Raw genomic sequence first — 23,405 nt, forward strand, 5'->3', positions numbered from 1 at the left:
GTGCTGATGGAAGAAAGAAACTCGTGGTGGAATTTAAATCGGCATCAACATTTGACTGAACTGGAGCATCCTATTAAGTTCAGAGTTTCAGAGTGATCAACGAATGCTCAGCTCCGTATTAGCAGCCATTAAGGCTACGCTTAAATGTAATTGATCTGCAAAGGATTTCTATAATTAGTAGAGCGATCCCAGAGCGGGCGGCGACATCGCAGCTTCCTAAGGCTTCTTTACTAGAATTCCAGTTCTAATCTAATCAATTATATTCAACTATTCTAATAACAAGTCATAACCATCCTGCGTTACTTGTTCCGTGTATTCCCGGGAACGAGCGGCGACACTTGCGCTCGCAGGGCGCTCACATCATCGCCGCAAAAGGAAAAACGCGGGTAAAAACTGGCAGAAAACTAGATTTCCACGTCCTAGAGCGTTTAGAACGATTAGTCGCCGGGACGGCGAGCTGATAGTGTATCAGCTGAGGCAGTCCGCCATGATCCCTCGCGCCGAGCGCATGCGCGCGCCGCCTGCCCGCCGGCCGCCCGCTGCCCGCCCCGCCGCACTCGCGCCGCACCGGTAGACCGAGCTTCTAGTTCACCATAAACAACCAAAATGCAGCTGAATGGCAGGAGGGTGGTGCAGATGACGAAGTACTTGGTGTGTGGAGTGACAATATTCTGTGCGAGCTGGATGGTGTGCGTGAGCGAGTGGCGCGCGGCGGGCGCGTGGGGCGGGCGGGCCTGGGGCAGGCGGGCGCGGGCGCCGCCGCCCACCATGAGGACCATCGTGGCGTACTCCGAGGAGGCGCCGGCCGGGGAGCGCCCCTGCCCCGTGGCCTGCGACCGCCTGCCCGAGCTGCCCGACGTCCCCGCTGCTGTAAGTACTCCACTGGTTGCTAATTACCAATTCAGAGATACTGATGAAAGTTATGCAAAAATAATGATTGTCTTACTGAAGACATGGATGATAGATAAGTTTAAAGCAGATTATATAATCTGTAATAAAGTTATACTTAGAGGCCGGTTTAAAGGTTAATTTAAATCATTGCATTTTTAGCAGCAAGCTGAGGCTAACTATTTAACAATTACGCGACACAAGCCATAGAAATTATCGAAGAATAGTGCACTAAAATGTATTTTACTTAGAACATTAACTACCTTAAATAGGTAGATAGATATCTCCTACGGTGTTAATGTTAGAACATGTAAGTTTACTCAGGATTTATAAGCTGATAAAGTTTACAATATGTTTTAGAGGCTCTAAAACTTTACGGCCCAGCAGATCCTGGAAATAAAGTTTATAAATCCAACTTATATTTATCTAATCCCCTAAGCTCTGGTCGTGGGATGTAACGCCTTGTTTAGTCATAAATCTTCTTGTAAACTTTTTATGTACGAAGAATGACTCTTTTATCTACCAACAAATTATTATTGACCGGCTCAACTTGCTATTATTATCGGAATATTTTGCTAATAGGAATATGCAAATTAGGATACTTCTTAGCAAAAACGATCTAATGTTGAACATGAAGTTTTTATCTTCATAGTATTTATTAGAACTTGTTTTGTTTTTAGTCTCGTACATTAAAAAAAAACTTAAATAATAAAATAATAAATATGTGGGGACATCTCACACACGGCCATCCGACCCCAAGCTAGGTAGAACCTGTGTTATGGGTGTCGGATAGCTGATATATCTACACAAATACATAGATAGATACATATTGAATATATAAACGACAACCAGACACAAGGCAAACACAAATGCTCATCACACAAATGTTTGCCCTGGGCGGGATTCGAACCCGCGGCCCTCAGCTTCAGAAGCAGCTTGTATACTTTTAGAATACATACTAGCTTTTAGTAATAAAATTGGCAAAAAGTTAGGTAACTGATAAAATCTCATCCTTCAAAGATTTACATTTTAAATAAAAAATAAACGCAAGCGTAATTTAATAGTTTTACATTAGCTTCCATGTCAACCGAGCCATAAATTTTTTGCTCGCAAAATAACTGATATGGTTTCCTGCAAACCTAATTATTTGTTTAATTGCGTCCAAAAACTTTAATTACTCTAAATGTACACGACAGGTTTTATTTTGAATTTTATGAATATAACTCAACTGTAACGGAAATTTTATTTGCTAATCTAATTTTAAACAACAGACAAAATCTCTAGTATTTGTTCATTATAAAGTTGATTTTTATTGTATTTTTTTCTATCTCAGCTTATATACTGTAAATGTCTCAAGCTAGGTCCACATAGTAAATGTATCATTGTCCTGTATCAGGTCTCCCTTGCATAGACGTATCATTTTCGCAAGTTTTGGTGCAAATATCCCTATAGGTGTGCCCAATACGGTTTTTGAAGTCGAACTATTCATATGATTTCTCCCCGGTATTTTTATCACAATGCTCGTACCGACATAATAAGTTATATTTCTGTGACAAAAATATCTTACTACAAAAACTCTAACAGCCTTAGCGATCATATTACCCACATCGCCCATATCACACGGGGAAATGATACGCAAGTGGCACCTGCGCCTGCGCCGATGGATCGCGAATGTTAGACAGGTGTCGAGTGTCCGCAGGCTCTGTGCACGCTCGACCAGCTTCCTGTTTAGGAGCTAGCCAATCGCGACTCGAATTACAATGTATGTAACTACAACAAGGTATCAGCTACCGTATTGTCGCTACAACCAGTGTAAAAAGCTATTGTTTATATCTAGATTTTGCTCAAAAAGACTTACGAGTAGGATATACTACACTATACTTCTGTTTTCACACTCTTACATCGGCCAAACTCCTGGTTTTTTCCGCGGTATGGTGAAGACATTTAATCCACTCGTGCAGTTGTAATAAGTTATGGAATCGATCAACAGACAAGCATTTTTTTTATTACAAAGCGTAGTGACTAGGTACCTACTTACTAAAATATAATTATGTAATTTGATCAAGACTACTGGGTCAATACTAGACTGGCAACTAATTATGCCAATAAAAAAATTACTTTGAAAGAATTATATTGTGGCAGATTTATGATAGTTATTTTAGTCTCCAATTTATTTTCTATTTTAAATAGATAAATTCCAGTTACCTTTGTTGTTAGAAAGACACGTAATAGTTAACCTATAGTTTATGACAACTGCATTTTCTGTATTAGGTCTAGTTCACACCCAGGCAACATTGTAAAGCGTACGGCGGTAAAAAGTGGGTCTCAAAAGGAAATGGCAGTTACCAAGGTATTCACCTACCGCCGCCAGCAAAAAAATAGGTACGAATTGAGAGAAAAACATTAAATTTATTTGACTGTTTTCAAACTGACTGTAATCTACATAAAGTAGTCTATAATAGAATAGTAAGTTATACCTAGGTACGTAATTTCATACAAACGCATCTACAGATAACTATATTTTAAGTATATTTTACAATTTATTTTTATGAGTCTACCACCATTTCGGAATGGCTCGGTATACGAATATTGTACACATTTATTAATCTTGGCATAAAAGCAAGAAGCACACTATACCGACATTACTTAATTCGATCAAATCAATAAGACACGGGGAGTGAAATTGTGTACAACACGTACCGTACCGTCGTATTATTCTTGTTCTCTGCAATTCAATACGATAATCCATCGCGATTCCGCTCACGAGCGCAAAATAAATCGGAATCAATATTCTACCGGCCGCTTCTAATAGTGTGCCGCCGGATCCGAGTACTGTCCGCCACGAGCAGAGATCAATAGTATTCATTAAAACTTTTTTTATCATAGATTGGTGTATATCTGGCCGAATTTCACCACCACCACCTCGGTGACAGGTCTCTTAGGTAGGTATCTCTTGTTAGTCTTGTTACTGGGTGAAGTTACCATGCACAGTTAGGTAAAAGAGTCCCTTCTGGTAGACATCAGCAAATGCTCATCATTTAGAAAAAAAACATAGTTAGGGTGTTAGGGCTGGTGATAGGGCCAAGCCTTAAGGGTGCTATATATTGTATCCAACTACAACCACCACAGTATTATCAATCGAAGAAACCAAACCTCCAATTAAAGATTTTTAGATTTTTTTAAATGTACAATTTCATATTGATGCTTTAATTTGTTAAGTAAATCAAAACCACCAATAAAGTAATAGTGGCTAACTAGACAGAAGTGTAAGTTAAATATTTTTTTCTAAGCCCTACTGTACCCCGTTGAACCCGGGTCGCTTAGGCCATTTAGTTCTATTTCTAGTTGATTCTATCCTTTTTTATACTATGTTTTAAGGTTATGTTTATGCGTTTGAAGAGCTGACCGGTCACAGGTGCAATGTTATTAAACCTTAATGGAGGATTCCTTATAATATACAGAAAAAGGAAAAATATGAAACAGGATAAGTGCCTTTGACTATAAATTTCGATGTGATATCCTTTAAACAGTTTAAACTATTCATGTACTTAGGAGCAAAGAGGTCAGAGTTACAAGAACAACAAGTTAAAAACACACTAAACGCACTGGTACACTGGCTGGTTAAAACTTTTGGAGAGTTGTCATGCAATCCATACGTTTAGTGCAACTAGATAGAGTTGTGTTTAGCGCACCGCTGCGGAGATATCGTTTACGTTAAGCTACAATATCTCCCGTGCTTGTGGCTAATGCATCATACTTGCAAATACGTTGCGTAACGTTATTATAACCGGCAGCTTAGGGTGCAATGTGGTCAAACAGGCAGTCTCAGGGGGGTTGCTCTATACTGACGAAAATCTAACGAACAAGAGCTGCCATGCAATCGGCACGTTTATCGAGATAGAGTCGTGGCTCCGAAACTTAGTTTTTCGTCATAGAAGTTGTATAATATGTTAGGTTAAGGGCATAGCCTAATTAGTCTATGGTTAAGGGTAAATAAGACCAATATTTATCTAGATTACGACAATATTTATTTACCAAAGTAAAACACAGTAATGTTTGCATTACGAGAGGTTTGAGGTAATGTGTAGTAAAGATGCAGTAGATCTATGGAGGTAATATAGTGAGTGACAAAAACTAACGTCAGCTGTCAACTGCCAAAATAGACTTGTGTTGTCAGTGCTTTTGTTTATAGTTTTACAATATAGAGTAACCCCCTGCTTAGGGCCAAGGCGGATGGCGGAGGCCGCGGTCACATCCTCTGTAGTCTCCATACACTGACATTAACATGGCCAAGTAATTTAAGACTTTTATAGCTTCCTCTGATTGGATCTTTTACAGATTTCGGTCAATTAAGTTAATTTAATTAAAAAGTCATTAGGCTTGATTAACATTCTTTCTTTCAAGGATAAAATAAGAAAATATTTAATAAATAATAAATAATGTCCTCCTAGCTGAATTTCGACCACGGCGGCCAATCTCAATTGAGATCAGCCATCTACGCAGGAGTAGATTATAGTGCCCAAGTGTGTGCGCAATACACAGGAGCACTCTCTGTTCCATCACTCTCATAGCCCAATGGGACGGATTGACCGACACGACTGGAGAGAGCTAGGCGCAGGACCGACTGCTTTACATGCCCATCCGACAGCATGGATCGTTTCACTGTTTCGGACATCAGGTGATCAGCCTTCTATGTCCTAACCAAACTTAGAACCACAATTTAGAAACACAAATTGATGGTTCCACCCGGGAATCGAACCCGGGACCTCTGGGTCATGAAGCGAAGCTTCTACCACTAGACCACAGAGGCAGTTAAGAAAATATTTAAGGTGTATATGTACCTAAGTTTAAAAAAACCGGAAAAACGGTACAGTATACCAAATCTAAGTAGCTACGAGTAAGTACCAAGTTGACAAAATACATAAAAACTAGGCATATGAAAGTAGGTACGTAATCTGGTATTTGCCTACTGGTGGCTATAGCGTAGGCCCTGGGCCTGACGCTGATTGCACGTGATCTGTGCAGACACCGAGTAAATGATAATGTTAGACGATATAGCTAAGCCTAGCTTTTCACCTTAAGGTATGTCCATACTGTTGCAACGTTCGTACGTAAGTAGCAACAAGTGGTATATCTATGTACAATTATTGTAAGTACTTCATTATTTATTTATTTTAATTATTTACTTAGATACATGCATAGGAATATATACTCGTTAGACATAACTGTTGATAAAATTATACATACATGAACAAATCATAACAAGTTTTGATTTGTAACTTGTGGGATTTGGTTAATGTGTAGGTAATAAAAATGACCTCTTACCATCATGGTTTATGTCTTTAACTCTGCATACCGTGGCCCAAAAAATGTTGAATCTTAATAAGTATAACCACAACCATCCACATAAACAAGTGATCGCCACTCCGCGAGCGCCACTCGCCGCAACGTTCGTTTGGCCGCGGCTTTTGAAAACCGCAACTATAAATACTAAACGACGCATCAACGAGTTTCAACGTTTATTCCTCTGGTGATTTACCTCCCGACTGCCTCCTAACGACTGCGAGCTTTTGCTTCGTTAGACTTAGACTAAACATTGCCCGAGGATTCAATACTTCAACAAGTTTGATACTGACACAAGATAGAAGCGTACTGTGAGATTGTGTTGCATTATAGCTCACTATACAAACATACAGAAAAAGCAATTCAATGATAAAGATAAACTTGCAGCAGTGTATCTGCTTACCGCTATTTTTACATTCCGTATTGTATGATTTTTCAATTCATATGCAAAGTTCGTCTGTTAAATGCCTTTTCGAATACAATAGTGAGATATCCATTTCTGCCATGGTTGGGAAAATAGTTTTTTACAGCAATATCTCTTTACGGGAATGGGCTGGCTATCCATCTATGGTAATTCAGTATCCGAAAGCCTCATTGAAGCTCTCACTAGAACTCTTATTCAAGGGCAAGACTATAAATATTTTGTTACAGACAGCCAATTAAGTCACCGCTGATAGATTTATTTGTTGAATAAATCGATTATTTCGATCGTAAATTGAAATTTTATTTATATTTTATTCAATAACTCTTCCTTTTAGTTTAGCTGCAGTAATGTTAATTTCCACTTCTCTACCTTCAGACCCTCATTCGCAAACCGTCTCTATAGTTATTGCGTTTTCGCATTATTATTAAGATTATTAGACAGTTTATAGTTTCCTTTTAAGTGTTAAGTTGTATTTGAAAGTTATATTATTTGTAGTGTAGACCATAAGTTCAATGTCAAACCCTGTTGACAATAATAGTGTTTAATGCATAAATCTGCCTTAAATATTGGTCAACATTAAAATTTGCCAATCAGAATCATGAATCCAATCAGTTTTCTCGGAGTTGCGAGCGGAACCACTTCCAGTAACTAATTTGCAGCAATTTGGTGCGATTACGTATCTCCCGCGCGCTGTCCACAGATTATTCAAATTGACGTCCGCGTGAACAACTAACAATAATAAGTATTATGTTGTCGTTTTTTCTGCTCTGTGAAATGAGAGCACGTTTGCCGCGTCCGAATGATACGTGATTCGCACGAATTATTACAGTTTATTGCATTCATTATTTTTTTACAACCCTCTGTGATGCGTAACAAAGGAGGTTTTTTGTTTGTAGCACAACTGAGGTAAATGGAAACCACCAATTGACGGTGCTCCGCCTCAAATTGGATCCCGGTTTATTGTTGTATAATGATTGGATGGTACCAATTAACTTAATTATGTAAGCTTTTATAGAGTTATTTAAGGTAGGATTTTAAGGAAAGCAATAAAAGAGTTTTTAGTGGCGTTTAAAAAATATTTAATGTCCTACTAAAATTTACTATTTGAGCTGAGAAATATAATTATATACTACTTACCGATACGTAAGTACTACCTACTATATTAAGTATCCCTTCAGTTTTAATTTAGCCCTTGAGCACGAGTACTGTTTCTAGAAATGCAACAATACTCACGATTATCTTTAAAATTACACTAAGCACTGTAAACGCAAAAACAACGGTTCGTAACATCAAGTAACTTGTCACGTCTTCCTTAATAACGGAAATTCTGAGTACAAGCCAGCCTTTGTACTTGTAAGTACTATTATTGAGGAAATATTTTGAGCAAAATATACATGTCTTGTTTGAACTGATTGATGGCAAATAGAAAATCATGTCAATTAATCGTTTTTTGAAAAAACATTATCTCCAAGTAAAAACTAAAATATATACACTCACGGGCAATGAAAAGGTTCCACTGAGAAAAACACTAAATTACTTCTAAACGGAAAAGGCTAGCTTAATGACGCCTTCTGCATCATTAAAGTACATTTAACAGAGCATCAGGATATTACCAACTAAAACGGTAGTATTTTGTTCAAATTTTTTATTACATGTTTGAAAAAAATGTGGACGTTTGGTGTCGGCATTTTGTGAGTGGAACTTTTTCATTGCCTGTGAGTGTATAAAAACTAAAAGCAGCTATAGCTTGCACCAAAAACTTCATGAATCATTGACAAAACATCAAAAATTGGTTTTATTTCATTGAATGTTTCGACTAGTAATAGTAATGTCGTAGCTCCTCTATACCTATAAGTAGTATTTTTGCTAATGAATTCCCCCACTGATGAACACTTAACTGTATAACGTACCTAGTTACCTACGCTACGTAGACAAAGTTCTACTAAAGTAGGTAAAACACTGGTTCCCCAGTAAACCGTGGTCGCACGGACTCCATTTCTTTAGCACTTAGTTCACGAAGCACGTTCCCCTACTTACTTTGTTGTTCGTGGTAGAGCTAGAAAGTAGTTCACTCCCTGTTTCGATCGTGAGATCTTCGAATGAACCGTTCGTGGGCTTTAGGCTTTATTTTGGTAGACGCGTGCCTTTTTAGCCTATAACTATTGCCGCTTCTCCTTACTCGTGAATTTCATGAGTTCTGAAATAAAGAGTAGTCTTTATATACAAGGTGGGATTAATTTTTAGGCAATAGAGGATGAGAGAGTCTGTACAACTTCTGTCTTATATTTTTTGTAAATTGAAATTGGTGTATTCGAACTAGCTAATTATAAATTGAGGAAAATAGAAAAAGAAAATATCAATACCAATACATAACTTGTAATAAATCAATTAGTATTTTGTAGAAGCGTAGTTACCATAAAGTTGAATCTCCAAAAAAAAGAAAATATATTTATGACTACAGTAACGTTAATAAGTCTAATAGCTTTACCATATTAAAAAAACCTAACAATTATTAAATAGGCACATACGTCTAAACTCATGTGGATAAAATAATTATGGCAAGAACGTCACAAACAAAATATCACGTCTCATACAGTTCATTTTATTCTATTCTATTACGAGTATCTGTGGAGATGTGGGCAGGCCAGGTAAAGGCCTCGTTTTCTCGAATGGAACCATTGTGCATATCCCCTAGGTCTAAACTGCCTTCCTAAGCTTGGACCATTTCCCACCACGGTGGTCCACTGTGGGTTGGTGGGTTCACATATCTAGATATAATAATAAATTCATTTATTTAAAAAAACACACAAATGAAACTGGTCCTATGCGGGTATCCCCATTAAATAACTCATTGGTACATGTCAGCGCCGGGATTCGAACCCGCATGTCTGGCGTGAGAAGCGGGCGCCGGCGGACTGAGCTACCACCACTTGTCTTATACAGTTGCCAACGGAGTTATAATTTGCTGCAGGCATAGTTAGGTATAATACTAAATAAAATTATAAAATATACTTGGTACATTTAGTTTCCGCATTATATTATATCTTAATGCGTCATGGTTTTAATACTAATGGTATAACATAAAATCGTATCTCAATGATCTTAATTACTCGGCTACTAAAAAATATAATTATTTTAAAACCTGTTGAGGTGAATGCCAATGAATTCTCTTATCTCAATTGTGGATGTGTAATAAGTATTAACATTCAATTAAATCAATTTATTTATCAAACTGATGTATTAGTAAAGACTTTAAAACTTGTGTATTAATTAATAAAGCTTATAAAATATACTTAAAATTGTACTTTTGTGTCATAGTAAATAATTACCATACAAAAGAATTCAACGACTTCCCAGAACTTCTTTTACTGCTACTAAGTATACTTTCTTGATTTTTTGTACATAATTATAAACATCTGGCCTATATTGATATTATAACCTTTTTAAAGGCTTCTCTGCTATATAATACTGTATAGTAACTAATAAATAGGTACCTAATACACCCAAGAGCAATGAAAAATATTAACTTGCAAAATCTGAATAACTGCAATTTCAAAAAAATCTATTATTATTTGATCAAAATATTTACGATTTTAGTTAGGTAATATTCGTCAGAAGCGCATCAGTGTTAATAAATGTACTTTAATATGGCGGTCGAATGGCGTAGTGGTTAGTGACCCTGACTGCTATGCCGAAGGTCCCGGGTTCGATTCCCGGCTGGGGCAGATATTTGTTTAAAGACAGATATTTGTACTCAGGTCTTGGGTGTTGATATTTATATCTAATATTTATCTATCTATGTATTTGTGTAGATATATTAGCTGTCCGATACCCATAACACAGGCTCTGCCTAGCTTGGGGTCGGATGGCTGTGTGTGATTGTTGTGATATTTATTTATTATATTATTTATTATTATTATATAATATTGCAGAAGCCGTTCCGTCAATAACCTAGACTTTCCCGCTTAGGAGTAATTTTATTCAACTGTCACTGAAACTTTTTCATTGCTCGTTAGTGTATGTAATCACTATACAGGGTGTTGCAAAAAGGGTACACTAAGCCGAAACCTACATGTGCAGCATGTTATATCTAAGCCCGAAAATGAAATCAGAATTTCAAAATTCGCGAAAAAAAAACATTATTCATAGCATCTTTGTTGGTCACGTTATTTTTTACTATGGAGAATTACTTTATTTTTGCTAATTTTGAAATTCGGATTTCAATGATACGGTGAATATTCATAGCTATACTAATTTCCAGAACTGGAGCTGGTCCCGCGAGCGTGGGGCGCCCCCCGCGTGGCAGGCGGTGCGCGGAGCCTCCACGCTGCTGTACCGAGCCTACTACGACGACAGGTTCCCCGTGCCCTACGTCAGGATCCTCGCTAAATTCCCTGGTAGGTTCACACCATTTGGATCACAGGATTCTATACATGGGCTTTATACACCCAAAATAAATGACTATTTATTTATTTTATTTTTTATAATACTATTTTTGAATCTACACAAACATATGGAAAAAACAAATGTCACTTTTGGAACTGAGAAATTTGCCTTACATTTTGACAGTGACAGTTGACGATACTGTTCTTTTTTCATATGTTTGTGTAGATTCGAAAATAGAATCGAATCCTGTCATCGCGCCTCTGGTGCAAAGAAACTTGCTATATACCGTACCACCACAGACACAATGGACAACATTTCAAAAAACTATAGCTGCTATAAATCGAAAACCATTTCGAGATTTAGCTCTAAAGGCCACAAAAAAAATGTTTTTGTATTTTTTGGATGTATCATTTTCGAGAAAATCATAAAATAGTAAAAAAGTGCTGATGACGTCATGCATCAGGTGCGATGCATTTTTATGATCAAAGCCTATAGTTTTAAAAACAAAGTAACTGTCTTTTTAATTTTTGATTGACGTTGACGTTTTATCGTGACGTTGTTGTTTATTTGGGTCGTTTTCATAAATTCTGTTCTGACACTTTCTGACTATTTTTTAAATTTATCATACAAAATGGTTAGTACGTATTAAGAGATGACCTCTATATAATATGTCCCAGAGCATGCCACCGCCTACACAGCTGAAAAAATGCTTCTGTTTATTTTCTTTACATGATAAGAACCTCCAGCAGAAGTTGCTCAAATGCCAGAGAATAAGTTTAAGTGTTACATTAAAGAGAAACTGAGTAAAAAAGCTTATTATAAAATTGATGATTACTTAGAGGACGTTAATGCATGGCTGTGATAAGTAGTTAGCTCTGCTCATATTATTATAATAATAATAATTAAGCTTATAGGTATTGTATACCAACTAGTTTTAAGTCTTTTTTTGAAAAGATGGCTCAGGAGTTTCTTGCCTCCGTTCTTCTCCTTAGACAGAAAGAGCCCCCCCTTATCCGAACGGAGAGTAATTTGTAAAAATTGACGTTCATCAGAAAATTTTATATTTGTACGATGAATAAAAAAATTTGAGTTTGAGTTTGAGTGAGTTTACTGTATCATCAGAAATATCAATATCATTTGAAAATGACCCATTTGTTGGTTGGCATGTAAACAAAATTTGAATGTTATTTGTCAGTGTCATTTATGTTTTTTTCGGGACTAAGACAAAAGACAAAAATTAAAATTGAGCCTAATATGTGACATCACTTCCGGTTTTAAAATAATTAACTTTAAAGTTAAAAATAACATGCAAAAATTAATGCATATAAAAAATAAAAAAATACGGGTCCTGTAATTTTTTATAAACTTTCCGAATAGCTAATAAAAATATAGGGTAAAGCAAATGAAATGTTGTCCATTAGGTATTAACAATCCTTAGGCCTAGTTTCACCATACTCTGTTAGATCATTAACACCACTGTTACATCATAACAAGATATTAGTTGTTGACTTTTGACACATCTGTCAAGAATTTAAGATGGACATGGCGTAGAATTTTATTTCAGATGACACTTACAATGTAACAGGGGTGTTAATGACCTAATAGACTATGGTGAAACTAGGCCTTGAGCAGCGTTGCTCGCCTGTTATCATCTGTCGGATCCATACAAGTCCAATTTGACAGGCAAGCGACACTGGCTATGGGTTGTTGTTTGCTAATATTCGGTGGTAGTAACCCCACTGACCCCTCTCCAATCGCAATACAAATGGGTTGTTCATTCGATTTAGGTTCTATGGTAGCATAATTATACAGATATCATCGGATTGTATGCAGCTGCTGAAAAAAATTTATATTATTATTTTCTTTAAATTTTCAAGCAAGTTTTCTAAAAAAATTTTTTTTATATAACTCAGTATGAATTCCTCCGATTACACAACCCCATATAACATCTTTGAACACGAATATACATAAAAACTAACTTTAATTGACCCCGCTGCTCACCTAACTAGTTCCAGTGCCTGCAAGCGTCTCACACATGTCGTTATTTCTAATTTTCTAACATACAGGGTGTATCTTCATAGCATGGGGTAAACGTAGCCACAGGTTACCGACATCTATCTAACCGCATCACAGTTGACAACACGCAATTATTGATCTGCCGCGATGGACAGTCTGAGAAATGTTGAAGTAATTTATTTAGTTCATGTGTTAGATAACGAATCTTCCATTATACCTAGCTCTTATAATATAATGCGTACTAAAACTAAAATGCTGCTTTGTACTACATAGTTATACATATTTGACAACCGTTAGAGAGGATGACTTTAGGCCAGAAAGAGAAAGATGTAGAGATTATGTTAATGATAATGTTGATGATAGGTTTTAACTTTACGACTCGGTCGTCGTTGCATAGCTTTCACATACAATAGCTATATTAAGTTACTAAGATATACACTTAAGTTTGAAGTTTAATACCTACATCTATTATAATTTTTACTGTAAGTACACAAAGTAAAACTATATAATTTGTTATATTGAATAGCAACACTATGTTTTTATTTGAATTGACTTCCAACTAACATAATGAAGGCACAAATTCATACAATACTTCCTAAATGTTACACAGAAATGTAATGACAATACAATATTATATGTAACTTTGGTCTGAGTGTACCTACACCTCGTTGGTAAATGAACATTAATTAGCCCTTCCGTTGCGCTCATGAATTAAACAACGCCATTCCTAGCTCCTTTTTAATAGGACTTACACAACGCATGCGTAATTATTAAATATCCTGGAAGACTTGCATCTTGGATTTTATCGCAATTAATCAGATATTCTAAATATTTTTCAATTAATTATGTAAGCGGTATTTTTGTCTATTTTGATTTGATTTCGTATTTTTTAAGTTGAATTATACTTCGTATTCATTCAATGTACTTAATTAAATTTACATAGATTAGTGACCATCTTTTTTTCTAGATAAAATTAATACGTTATAGGTATTATTTATACGTTATTAATAGGTTATTAAATTTTACGACACAACATATGCGACTTATACAAAGACCATCTTCCTATGTTAGTTTCAGTCAAATAACGCTTACTTTACTAGTTATTTTATTCAAATAAATTTACATAAACATGCCAAGGTATATACTTTAGATAATACTAAGGTCATACCTATACATTATAATAATGAGTATTCCTTTGTACCATATTCTTCCCATGCGTGCGCCGAAATCAAAGAATATGCAACATGCAACAAAGAAATTGCTATTGAATTTGAATATGAAATTATGAACCTGCAAACAAGCATACATTTCAATGATGGCTTAGATTATTTAAATCGAAATTGACTTATCATTATTTACGCTTTTATAAGAACTTTATATACGTTAGCGTACCTATATCTTGATTGGAACCTAGATAAATCTGTGCGTACGGTCGTGCGTGCTATAATTTTATGTCCTGATTTCACCGAGATCGCCATCTTTACGTGTGGCTACTGCACGTGGCTGCAATGAGTATATTTTCAACGAGGCTTTTTTCCCCTTATATGGAGCTCATCAGCTATTAAGACATGTTTGAGTTGCGTCCTGCGCACGCGCCGCTGGCGTTGCGTCGTGTAATTGTATGTTACCCACCGGGTGCTTTACTGATACTTTCAGATTATCATGTAAATAGCCTGTAAGTGGGATACGTACTTATCTGCTTGCGTTGCCGTTCTATGCAAGACAAGGGTATTTATTAAATTATTGATATAGTGAAAAAAATACACAAAGTCATCATTTTATAATCTTCGTAGTTATGTAATTAACAGTTATTTCAACGTATTTTGATGAAAAGAAATTGATACCACCACTGATTGTAATGCCCTTAAATAGTCTGAAGAAATACGATATGGTAAAAGCTGGCACGAACGTGGCTTAATTAAGAAGTACTTGTGAAATAAAAAGGCTGTATCGCTATCTACACCTATAAAGACATCAGGCATCGAAGGATAAGCCTCCAACGATATATTACGGTATTTACATACGATTTTATTCTTGCAAAAGATCCTATTAGGGTAGGCTTACCAGGTATTAAGAGGATTATAGAGCTTTATTTTAAAATATTTTAAGCTTTCCTTTTGAACCTCTTGTGCCTATGCCACTCGGTTTAATTGAGTTTATGGTTCTTCCTTTCCACTAATATAGCTAAACTGTATACCTACTTATATTTTTTCCTCTGCACTGCATCAATATCATTTCCTATTTATATCATATTTAATTTTTATCACATTTCAACACTCTACAAAAGTGTTAATTTTTTTGACGATTGTCTAGTAAAATAGTTACTACACACTCGTAAGTAGACGCGTTCCCCAAGTATTCAAAATATTCAGTATCCCCAGTAAGGTGAGGTGCAAACAAAACAAGCATTGTGTGGGTGAGTCATCGGCGTGTCCCCCACGGTTGCCGCGATAAGCGCGCACTCATTTGTCACCGGCCTCCTTGGTCGCCAGACGACTTGTAAATTCCCCCAACCAGAGATAACTCTCGCTACATACTTCGACACATTCGGACAACTCCGGCTGTACTTGAACTGGAATAAGGACCTTAACACACTCACAAGAAATGCACAAAAGGTTTCAACCTAAATGTTTTCTGCACGAAATTTACAACAGTGTGTACGAAGCTTTAAAAGACTCGATTCGTTATTGCTTTTTAAACGGGTCGAGTTTTTATTTTCAGTGACTTATTGGCGCCTGTAGACGTGTTGCCGTTAATTGATTTTAAATGTTGTTTATGTTTTGACTAGTCACTCTCTCATATAAATAAATCATTTTGCACTGAATAAAATACCTGTTGGTATTAAACTTCTGCAGTAGAATACAGAGTGATCTTATTTATGCGTTCCAGAATTTACTTAGGAATCGCGTGAGCTAGCTTTCTATCTGAATGTCGGTGCAATGGCAGGCTGAGACAAAAGCATTCCGATAGCGAGCCGGATAGCCGCACAGTTTATGATAATACCGATCGTGACGTCTTATTTGAACCAGATTGTATAGAAGTTCCTTCACTTGCTCTAAATATCTTTTGTTGAATTTCTGTTTTCTTGTTAAAGAGTAGAATGAAACCAATTTTTCACTGTAAATATTAAGTGTACTATTTATTGTTAATAGGTAGGTACATAATGAAGACAACTATATAGGATACTTTCTATGGCCTCCTACGAGTAGGTATCCAGGAGTGATTAGCCTCCTACCAATAAAACTTTCGGGAATAATCAATTAGTTTAACGAATAAATAATGTTCGCTGCATTCAAAAAACGATGATTTAATTCGCTATCCTGTTCTCATACATAGTTAGACATAGTCTCGTAGTTAAACTGGACCGCTACCGATTCGTTTCCCAACAATTTGTTAGATAGCGCAACGGGAGATCGCCGGTGGCAATAGGCAATCCACCTCCTTCCTGGTAGGAAACGGTAGTCTCCCAGCTAGTAATTCTAGGCCCGTTATAATGATCACTTTTATTACAGGAACCAGACCTGTCGAGCCGCGAGCCTGGCCGCCGGTCGTGTCTAGGAATATCGTGCTAGCTTTTGACACTATATAAGCAATGTTTTCTATTGTCCATTGTTTATTCGGGTAGTTTCGCTTTAAACATTGAATGATAGCAAAAAATATAAACTAAACAAATAACAAATAAGTATCTATCGGGAAATGTACAATCTGCAAATTGTAAATTTTGAAAATTGCAATAGTGTTTGACCCTGTTTTATTTAATAAAAAAAAAAACACGCACTCACGCCTTGTACTAATGTACTCCCTTGCGGGGTAGGCAGAGGTGCATTGCTGCACCCACTTTTCGCCAGAGTGTATGTTAGTCCCAATGTAATAGGGGGCGGGCCTATTGCCATTTTACGGGCACATCCAAGACCTGAGAACAAATATCTGTGTTTAAACAAATATCTGCCCCAGCCGGGAATCGAACCCGGGACCATCGGCTCAGTAGTCAGGGTCACTAACCACTACGCCATTCGGTCGTCTATCTATCATCTGTTTTATTTATTAATTCATTAAAATGGACATTATGTTTTAAAAACCGGTATACTAATGACTTACGCTTTAATTCCAGGTCGTCGTTTCCCGGAAGAGGTGAAGCTGTACTGTCGGACGCATCGGAAGAGCTCCGACAACACCAAGGACATAACCTCCATAGAGGTGGTCACAGCCGAGACCAGAGAGATCTGGTACTCCACCTGGGACCTCGGCTCCAACTACATCGAGACCCCGCTGCTGCTGTCGTGTCCCCTGACTGACCCCCTCGACGGACCCTCCACAGTATCCATCGTCACTGAAACCTGTGAGGATGCAAGCAACGCCTTTATAATCCAACCGAATGAAAACAAAGGTTACGAGAGAAAATTTACAGTCTGCGTGAAAGATTTACTCTTTGAAAAAGATATATCTAGAGATCTCGTAGAGTGGATTGAAGCTAACAGAGTACTCGGCGTCGAAAAAATAGACGTGTACGTCGATAAAGTCAGCAAAGCCACTGAAAATATATTAGAGCACTACCGCAGTACAGGATTTCTAAGACTTTACAATGTTCCTATCAATCACAGCTCACAACAGAATATTAACACATTATGGCAACGTAGAAGAGATCACTTAATATCTTTAAACGATTGCCTGTACAGAAACCTGAAAGAATCCGAATTCATAATTCCTCTAGATATAGACGAAATAATACTCCCCAAAATAGCTGATAACTTATTAGGATTAACAAGAAGACTGATCAACAGTGGCTGGAACACTTCCCAGGAGTCAGCGCTAGTACAAAACGTGTTCTTCTTCGACCACATTCAAAATAGTGATAAGAAGAATTTGAAAACAAATGCCAGTGAACTTTACTTAAAACGTGATAGTGTACGGTTAAGAGACAATAGTGTAGACATAGCAAGTAATGAGATATTATACGATAGTGACTATGTGTTTAGTGAGAAGTACCGGGCAAGGTGTGGAGAAGACTTGTTGATTCCGAAGCTGCTGCGTCACACGCGGAGGTCTCCACATGTTGGTTTGTACGAGCACCCGAAGAGCCTGATGGTGACGCGGCTGGTGCTGCTGGCCTTCAACCACTACCCGCTGGCCAGCCGAGTGGGGCCCCTGGTGCGCCCCATGCACTGGCTTGCGCCCTTCAGCGAGGTGCAGCTTAACCATTACAAGGTAATGTAGTATTAAAAAATAAATATTTTACAATGAAAATAGACTGTGGTTGGTTTGTGTTGGGTCGTTTATGAAAGAGATAATTATCTACATATCCAGTCATACCGTAACCTAAATTAGGTGTCATAAATGGAGAACAATTTTTCATAAGGTACCTACTTATATCATTTCCCAACCTCTTCTTGTCTTACAACTTTAGAAATTTACTAGCGAATATCCAATTATAGTCTGATCATTATTAGGTGTTAAATGTTTGTATGATACATCCAAGCCGCTGGCAAATCATAGAAGTTATGGCTATAATCCTCAATCGTCCTGCAGTAAAGTTTACGGGCTGAGTGTCTAACACCAATACTGACCCCTATCCATTTATCCGCAGGCCTCCTGCAACAGCGCGCTGGTATCCTGCGACAAGTACCTGCGCAACACGCAACCAGACCGCAACGCGCTGCGCCTGCGCCGCCGCGTGCTGCGCGCCCTCTCCGCCGCGCCCTGCCTCGCTCATGATGGAATAAACTGACTTTTACATACGAGGATACTATTTTTTTTTATGAACCCCATGTGACCCGCTCTGGGCAAAGGTCATTCCACCAATCCCTGTCCATGGCCTCCCCATTCCAGTTCCTACAAAATACGTCCAGGTTATCCCGCCATATTTCTTTGGGTCTGCCCAATACACTTTTATTTCTTGGCTCAGAAGTGGGATGTTTGGACAAAGGTATGGAAAATGGTACGGTACGGTAACGTAGGACACAATTAATTAATAGGTAGGTACATAGGCTCAGGTTTAAAATATGGATTAAATGAGCTTCATGACTATCTGTGTCAAATAATCGTAATGTAAATGTTAATCGTAAATCGTAAAATATGTACCTAATCCATTATTAGACTCACGGGAGAAAAACATAATTAAACGTATCAAAGCTAAGCTTCTACTTATGAAATTTACCTCTAACTCCTGCATAAAAAAGTTAATTATTTAATGATCCTAATAATCGTATACCATACGATGTCTGTATGGGATAAACCAGAGTCAGCCTCAAAAAACTAACTCGTCATTGTAATTTAATCTCCACACCATATAATTTATCTAAATTACATTGGCCATCAATATGGATTCGTTATTACGATAGATCATTACAAAAAAACTCAATTGGATTATCCATCATGGACTATCGTGAATGAAATGGATCTATAGTCATCCTGAATATGGTTCTCTATACATAATAATGAGCTAAATGATAAATAAACTAGATTTATTTATCTAAGTAGTCAATAATGCACTGCATAGTAATTAGATTTATTAGTCTTCGATTTTACTTGGAATCTTCATAGATAACTAACTCCTACTAGATAAAAATATAGGTAGAATTCGATCAGATTTAGATAGGTACATTAATAATTACAGCATGGTGTAACCGGAAACATCCATTTCATCATCACACGTGCCGACAATATTGTGTTGCCATTTTTAATCAACATTCATGAAGCGGATTATACCTAGCAAGTTAAAGAACCATAGAATATGCTAAATACGTACCAGGTTAGCATGCGATGACTGGAAGTCATATCTAATCTTGCACATTATCACCCACTCTGCACTTAACATCTGACGCCTACGACGAAAGGACTCTGTAAAACGCGCATTCCCATTCAAGAACAGACCGCGTAGCCCCGAGCCCAGGATACATAATAAATATCAGTGCCAAGCCATCCGGGTTCGCCGTACTCTCCCGAACCAAGTTTAAACTACTAGTATACTTAGTATACTTTATATCCTAACACAGGTCGGGGTCGACCACCTCGCTGGGCTTGCTCAGGAGGCGGCAAATCTGCAGGATACGATAAATTTCAATAGTGCATTGACTGCATTTGCTGCAGAGCCTTCGATCGACCGCCAGCGGGAAGTCAACCGTAAAATGTTATAAAACCCTCACAGGCAGCTCTAATTACGCTTTTTACACATGTTACGCTATGTACAAGTATTTAATAAAAGGTTAGGAGAGGGCTCGCGGCGGTCATGATTCAATAGAGGGTCGGTAAGGTTCCTAGCATCGATAGCTGTGGGAGGTCTTATGCGATCAATTCAGAGAATTCTTGATTGTTCAAACTTGCAATTTATTCTCAAAGACTTTGATAACTCTATTAATTTTATGGGATGAGTGAGAGTTTAGAGCATAAATCTGAAGTGGAAGGTTCAATTAATGGTTTGGCAATAAATAAGGCTCTGGCGGCAGCGGCGGCGGCGGCGGCGTGGAGAATTAGAATGTGCAATCGACGCTCCAAGGTTCTCCCACAGGTTCTAGTCCTAGCATTTATATTATAATATACTACATCCTTCTTTCTTATTCATCATCTTCAATAAAAACTTGGTAATATAAACATTCATATAAAACTTGACTTAGTTAGTACTTACAAATTATAATTGCAAGCAATCTTGCCGTGCTTAGTTATTAGTTCAACAGTTTATCTTTAGTTTTGTATAGGTAATACTTATTTTTATGGTTAAATTGTAATGAATTTCAAGATAGGATTATTATTTTTCGGAATTTATTTAATTTAAGTATATTCTCATACATCTTAAAAGTTTTTAGTGAATATATCGGTACGCATAATTAAACATTGCTCAGGACATATGATACCTATGCTTAAAAACCTTTTGGTTACATACGAGGTTCAAAACAAATACCAAAACAGCTCAAATGCATGACTGTAATGAGTTGATAAATGGTTTCTCTTTAATACACAATAACTATTTACAATGTATTGAACAAAAGCAGTAAATGAGCGCTATAAAATCTAGCTAATAGCTATTCCTTGGAGAACTGAAGCAACAGAACTCGTATTGTGAAATGCGGGATGTGTTTTATAGCTTAGATCGCAGATGAAAGCATCGCAATGTTGCTTGCAAATATTTATGCTACAATTTAAATATTTTATATGAGAAAAACATCATCAAGCTTAGAAAAACTGCAAAAGTTTCTAAGAACGAAGTTAATAATTTAATTTCCCTGGCGAGGCATATTAGACAGAGGTTGAAGAGGACGGTAAAACGTAAATACAGAGATGAACTATAAACATACTTGAGATAAATTATGCAATTACAAGAGGTATTCAGTGAATACGTAAAGTTAGAGAATGTCCCAGCTAATATTGTAAATATCCCTGCCTACCGTGGACGTATTCAGGCGTATGTTACGAGTATTGAGGGGTACGAGTTCCGAGATTTATATTCCTAGCATTATGTTCATAATCAAGAAAAAAATATAAACACTGTTTATTTTGGCACCAATATGATAAGATTAGTAGGTAAGTAGATTCTAAAAGTAGCATTGTGAAAGTTGTAAGTTGACTAACTAAATAGTTTCTAATAATTTATGCTTAGTTTGTCCCTCTCGAAACTTTCCCAAATAAACAGTTCTTATGCAATAATTATCATAAAATTGTACTCAACTGTCACCTTGTAATAAAATTAATAAGATATATTAATTATCAATCGTACTTTATGTATGTACGTATGGTCGGGTAGTTAGATAATCTAACTGTGTAATCCTTCCGTGGGGACAGGGTTAAAAAACGCTATTCCAGCTCTTGTCAACTCTAGTGTTTGTCACCGACCGACACGCTAGAAAGGCGTACCTACCTCTACTATAACAATGCTCCCTTGAGTTTTCGGACCAACTCGCTAAAATAGCGTACCCCTACTATAATGATGTTCCCTGAGTGCGTCCCTGCGCGGGCCGCGGTGCGCATGCGCGCGTGCGCGGCTGTCCCCGGCGCGGGCACGACGCGTCACTCAGCCATGTTTTTTTGCGCCATCTTGTATAAACTACCAGCAAATTGTGCCCCGACTAATTGTTACCGTTTATGTAGTGTTAAAGATCTCTCTGAAAAAGCCCTCGCCTTCTCGAATAAGACGCTAAAATGCAACATTTTTAAATTGCTTCCAAATTGAGGCGGTACTGCCGCCGCCTGTTTATGCAGGTAGTTCTGCGTATCCGTAAAATTAAGCATTCTCGGCTTTAAAACGCTTTCGGAAGTTTTTTACGGTAAATTATAGGGACCTTACCAAAACAGAACGATTAAACTCAAGTGCTACCTATACTTACCTACAGAATAATAACTAAATCTTATTCATCCCAATGAATGAGATGACTCAAGAAACTACTTAAAGCAAGTGAATAAAAATCAACGACAAAAAAATGCGGTCAATTGCTGCAGAATAACCCGACTGAATCGCTTTTCATCGTGACTTTACTATTGCGAGTGTCCCGTGATTTATAGTGGATGCGAGTGCACTCCAATTCCAGCTTAGAGTAAAGGGAATGCTCGGTTTATCATAAATTTATATCAGCATAGGACTGAGATTGCGCTAAGTCAGAGTTGTTACGAATGTCTTTTTGCTTATTATTTTATTGTGTTAGGAAGGCGTTGTTACGCAGTACGAAGGGTTTTGGATGTAGAGACACCTCGAACATTCTTTTGTTTGTGTAGAAACCTACAAATAAAAATATAACTACGCATACAGCATGTAGAATGTAGGCATGTAGTATATAACAGCGATTTCGTTAAAACTTTTGATCATCATCGAATGTTTAAAATAAAATACCGATTGATAACCTCATTAATAACAGAATTTTGTTTAAATAAAGGTATATCGATTAAACAATTAGTTAGGTTAGGATCCATTTCCGTTTTCATGACTTTATAGATGAACTATAAGCAGTCATCACCTGTCTTACAATTAACAGTACTAGCCGCGTAAATCGCAATGAATTTATAAACGTTCTCATCATACGAGTCTCCAAGCTTTAGCAGACAACTTTTTGCAGAATACCCTAAGGACGGCTGTCAAAACGAACACTTTACGAGTAGCAAGTGAAATTTAAAACCACAATTTAGCATGGAGGGAGCCGCATGACTCGCAAGTCCAGGGTTGGTTGGTGCGTTTTATTTACGCACTAGGTTTCCGTCTGCCTTCCTCACTTATCTGATTTGAAACGGCTATAACTAACTGAGAGTGGTATATGAGTGATTACGGTTGGACAAATGCATATACAAGTTGCTTAGTTGTTACTTTTTAGATTAGTAGTATTGAATATAGGTACTTATATTGTAACAAACGTATGCTACCTATCCGTCT

At 37.2% G+C, this 23,405-nt stretch overlaps 1 protein-coding gene across 1 annotated transcript; it reads left to right on the forward strand.

Annotated features, from left to right (window-relative positions):
* Positions 1–453: 453 nt before the first annotated feature.
* LOC105393021 lies at positions 454–18,790 on the forward strand. The gene is made up of 4 exons (XM_038115385.2): positions 454–870; positions 10,917–11,052; positions 17,169–18,262; positions 18,642–18,790. Exons 1-4 carry the CDS (start codon positions 607–609, stop codon positions 18,780–18,782), a joined length of 1,635 nt encoding a protein of 544 aa, XP_037971313.2. The 5' UTR covers positions 454–606; the 3' UTR covers positions 18,783–18,790.
* Positions 18,791–23,405: the final 4,615 nt, after the last annotated feature.

This window comes from Plutella xylostella, chromosome 8 (genome assembly GCF_932276165.1).
Source record: "Plutella xylostella chromosome 8, ilPluXylo3.1, whole genome shotgun sequence".
Taxonomy (NCBI): Eukaryota; Metazoa; Arthropoda; class Insecta; order Lepidoptera; family Plutellidae; genus Plutella; species Plutella xylostella.

Excerpts from the sequence above, each read along its gene's own strand:
- LOC105393021 (XM_038115385.2), top strand. The coding sequence starts at position 607 with ATGCAGCTGAATGGCAGGAGGGTGGTGCAGATGACGAAGTACTTGGTG. Across the intron at positions 871-10,916 it reads TGCCCGACGTCCCCGCTGCT|AACTGGAGCTGGTCCCGCGA; the intron begins GTAAGTACTCCA and ends ACTAATTTCCAG. Across the intron at positions 18,263-18,641 it reads TGCAGCTTAACCATTACAAG|GCCTCCTGCAACAGCGCGCT; the intron begins GTAATGTAGTAT and ends ATTTATCCGCAG.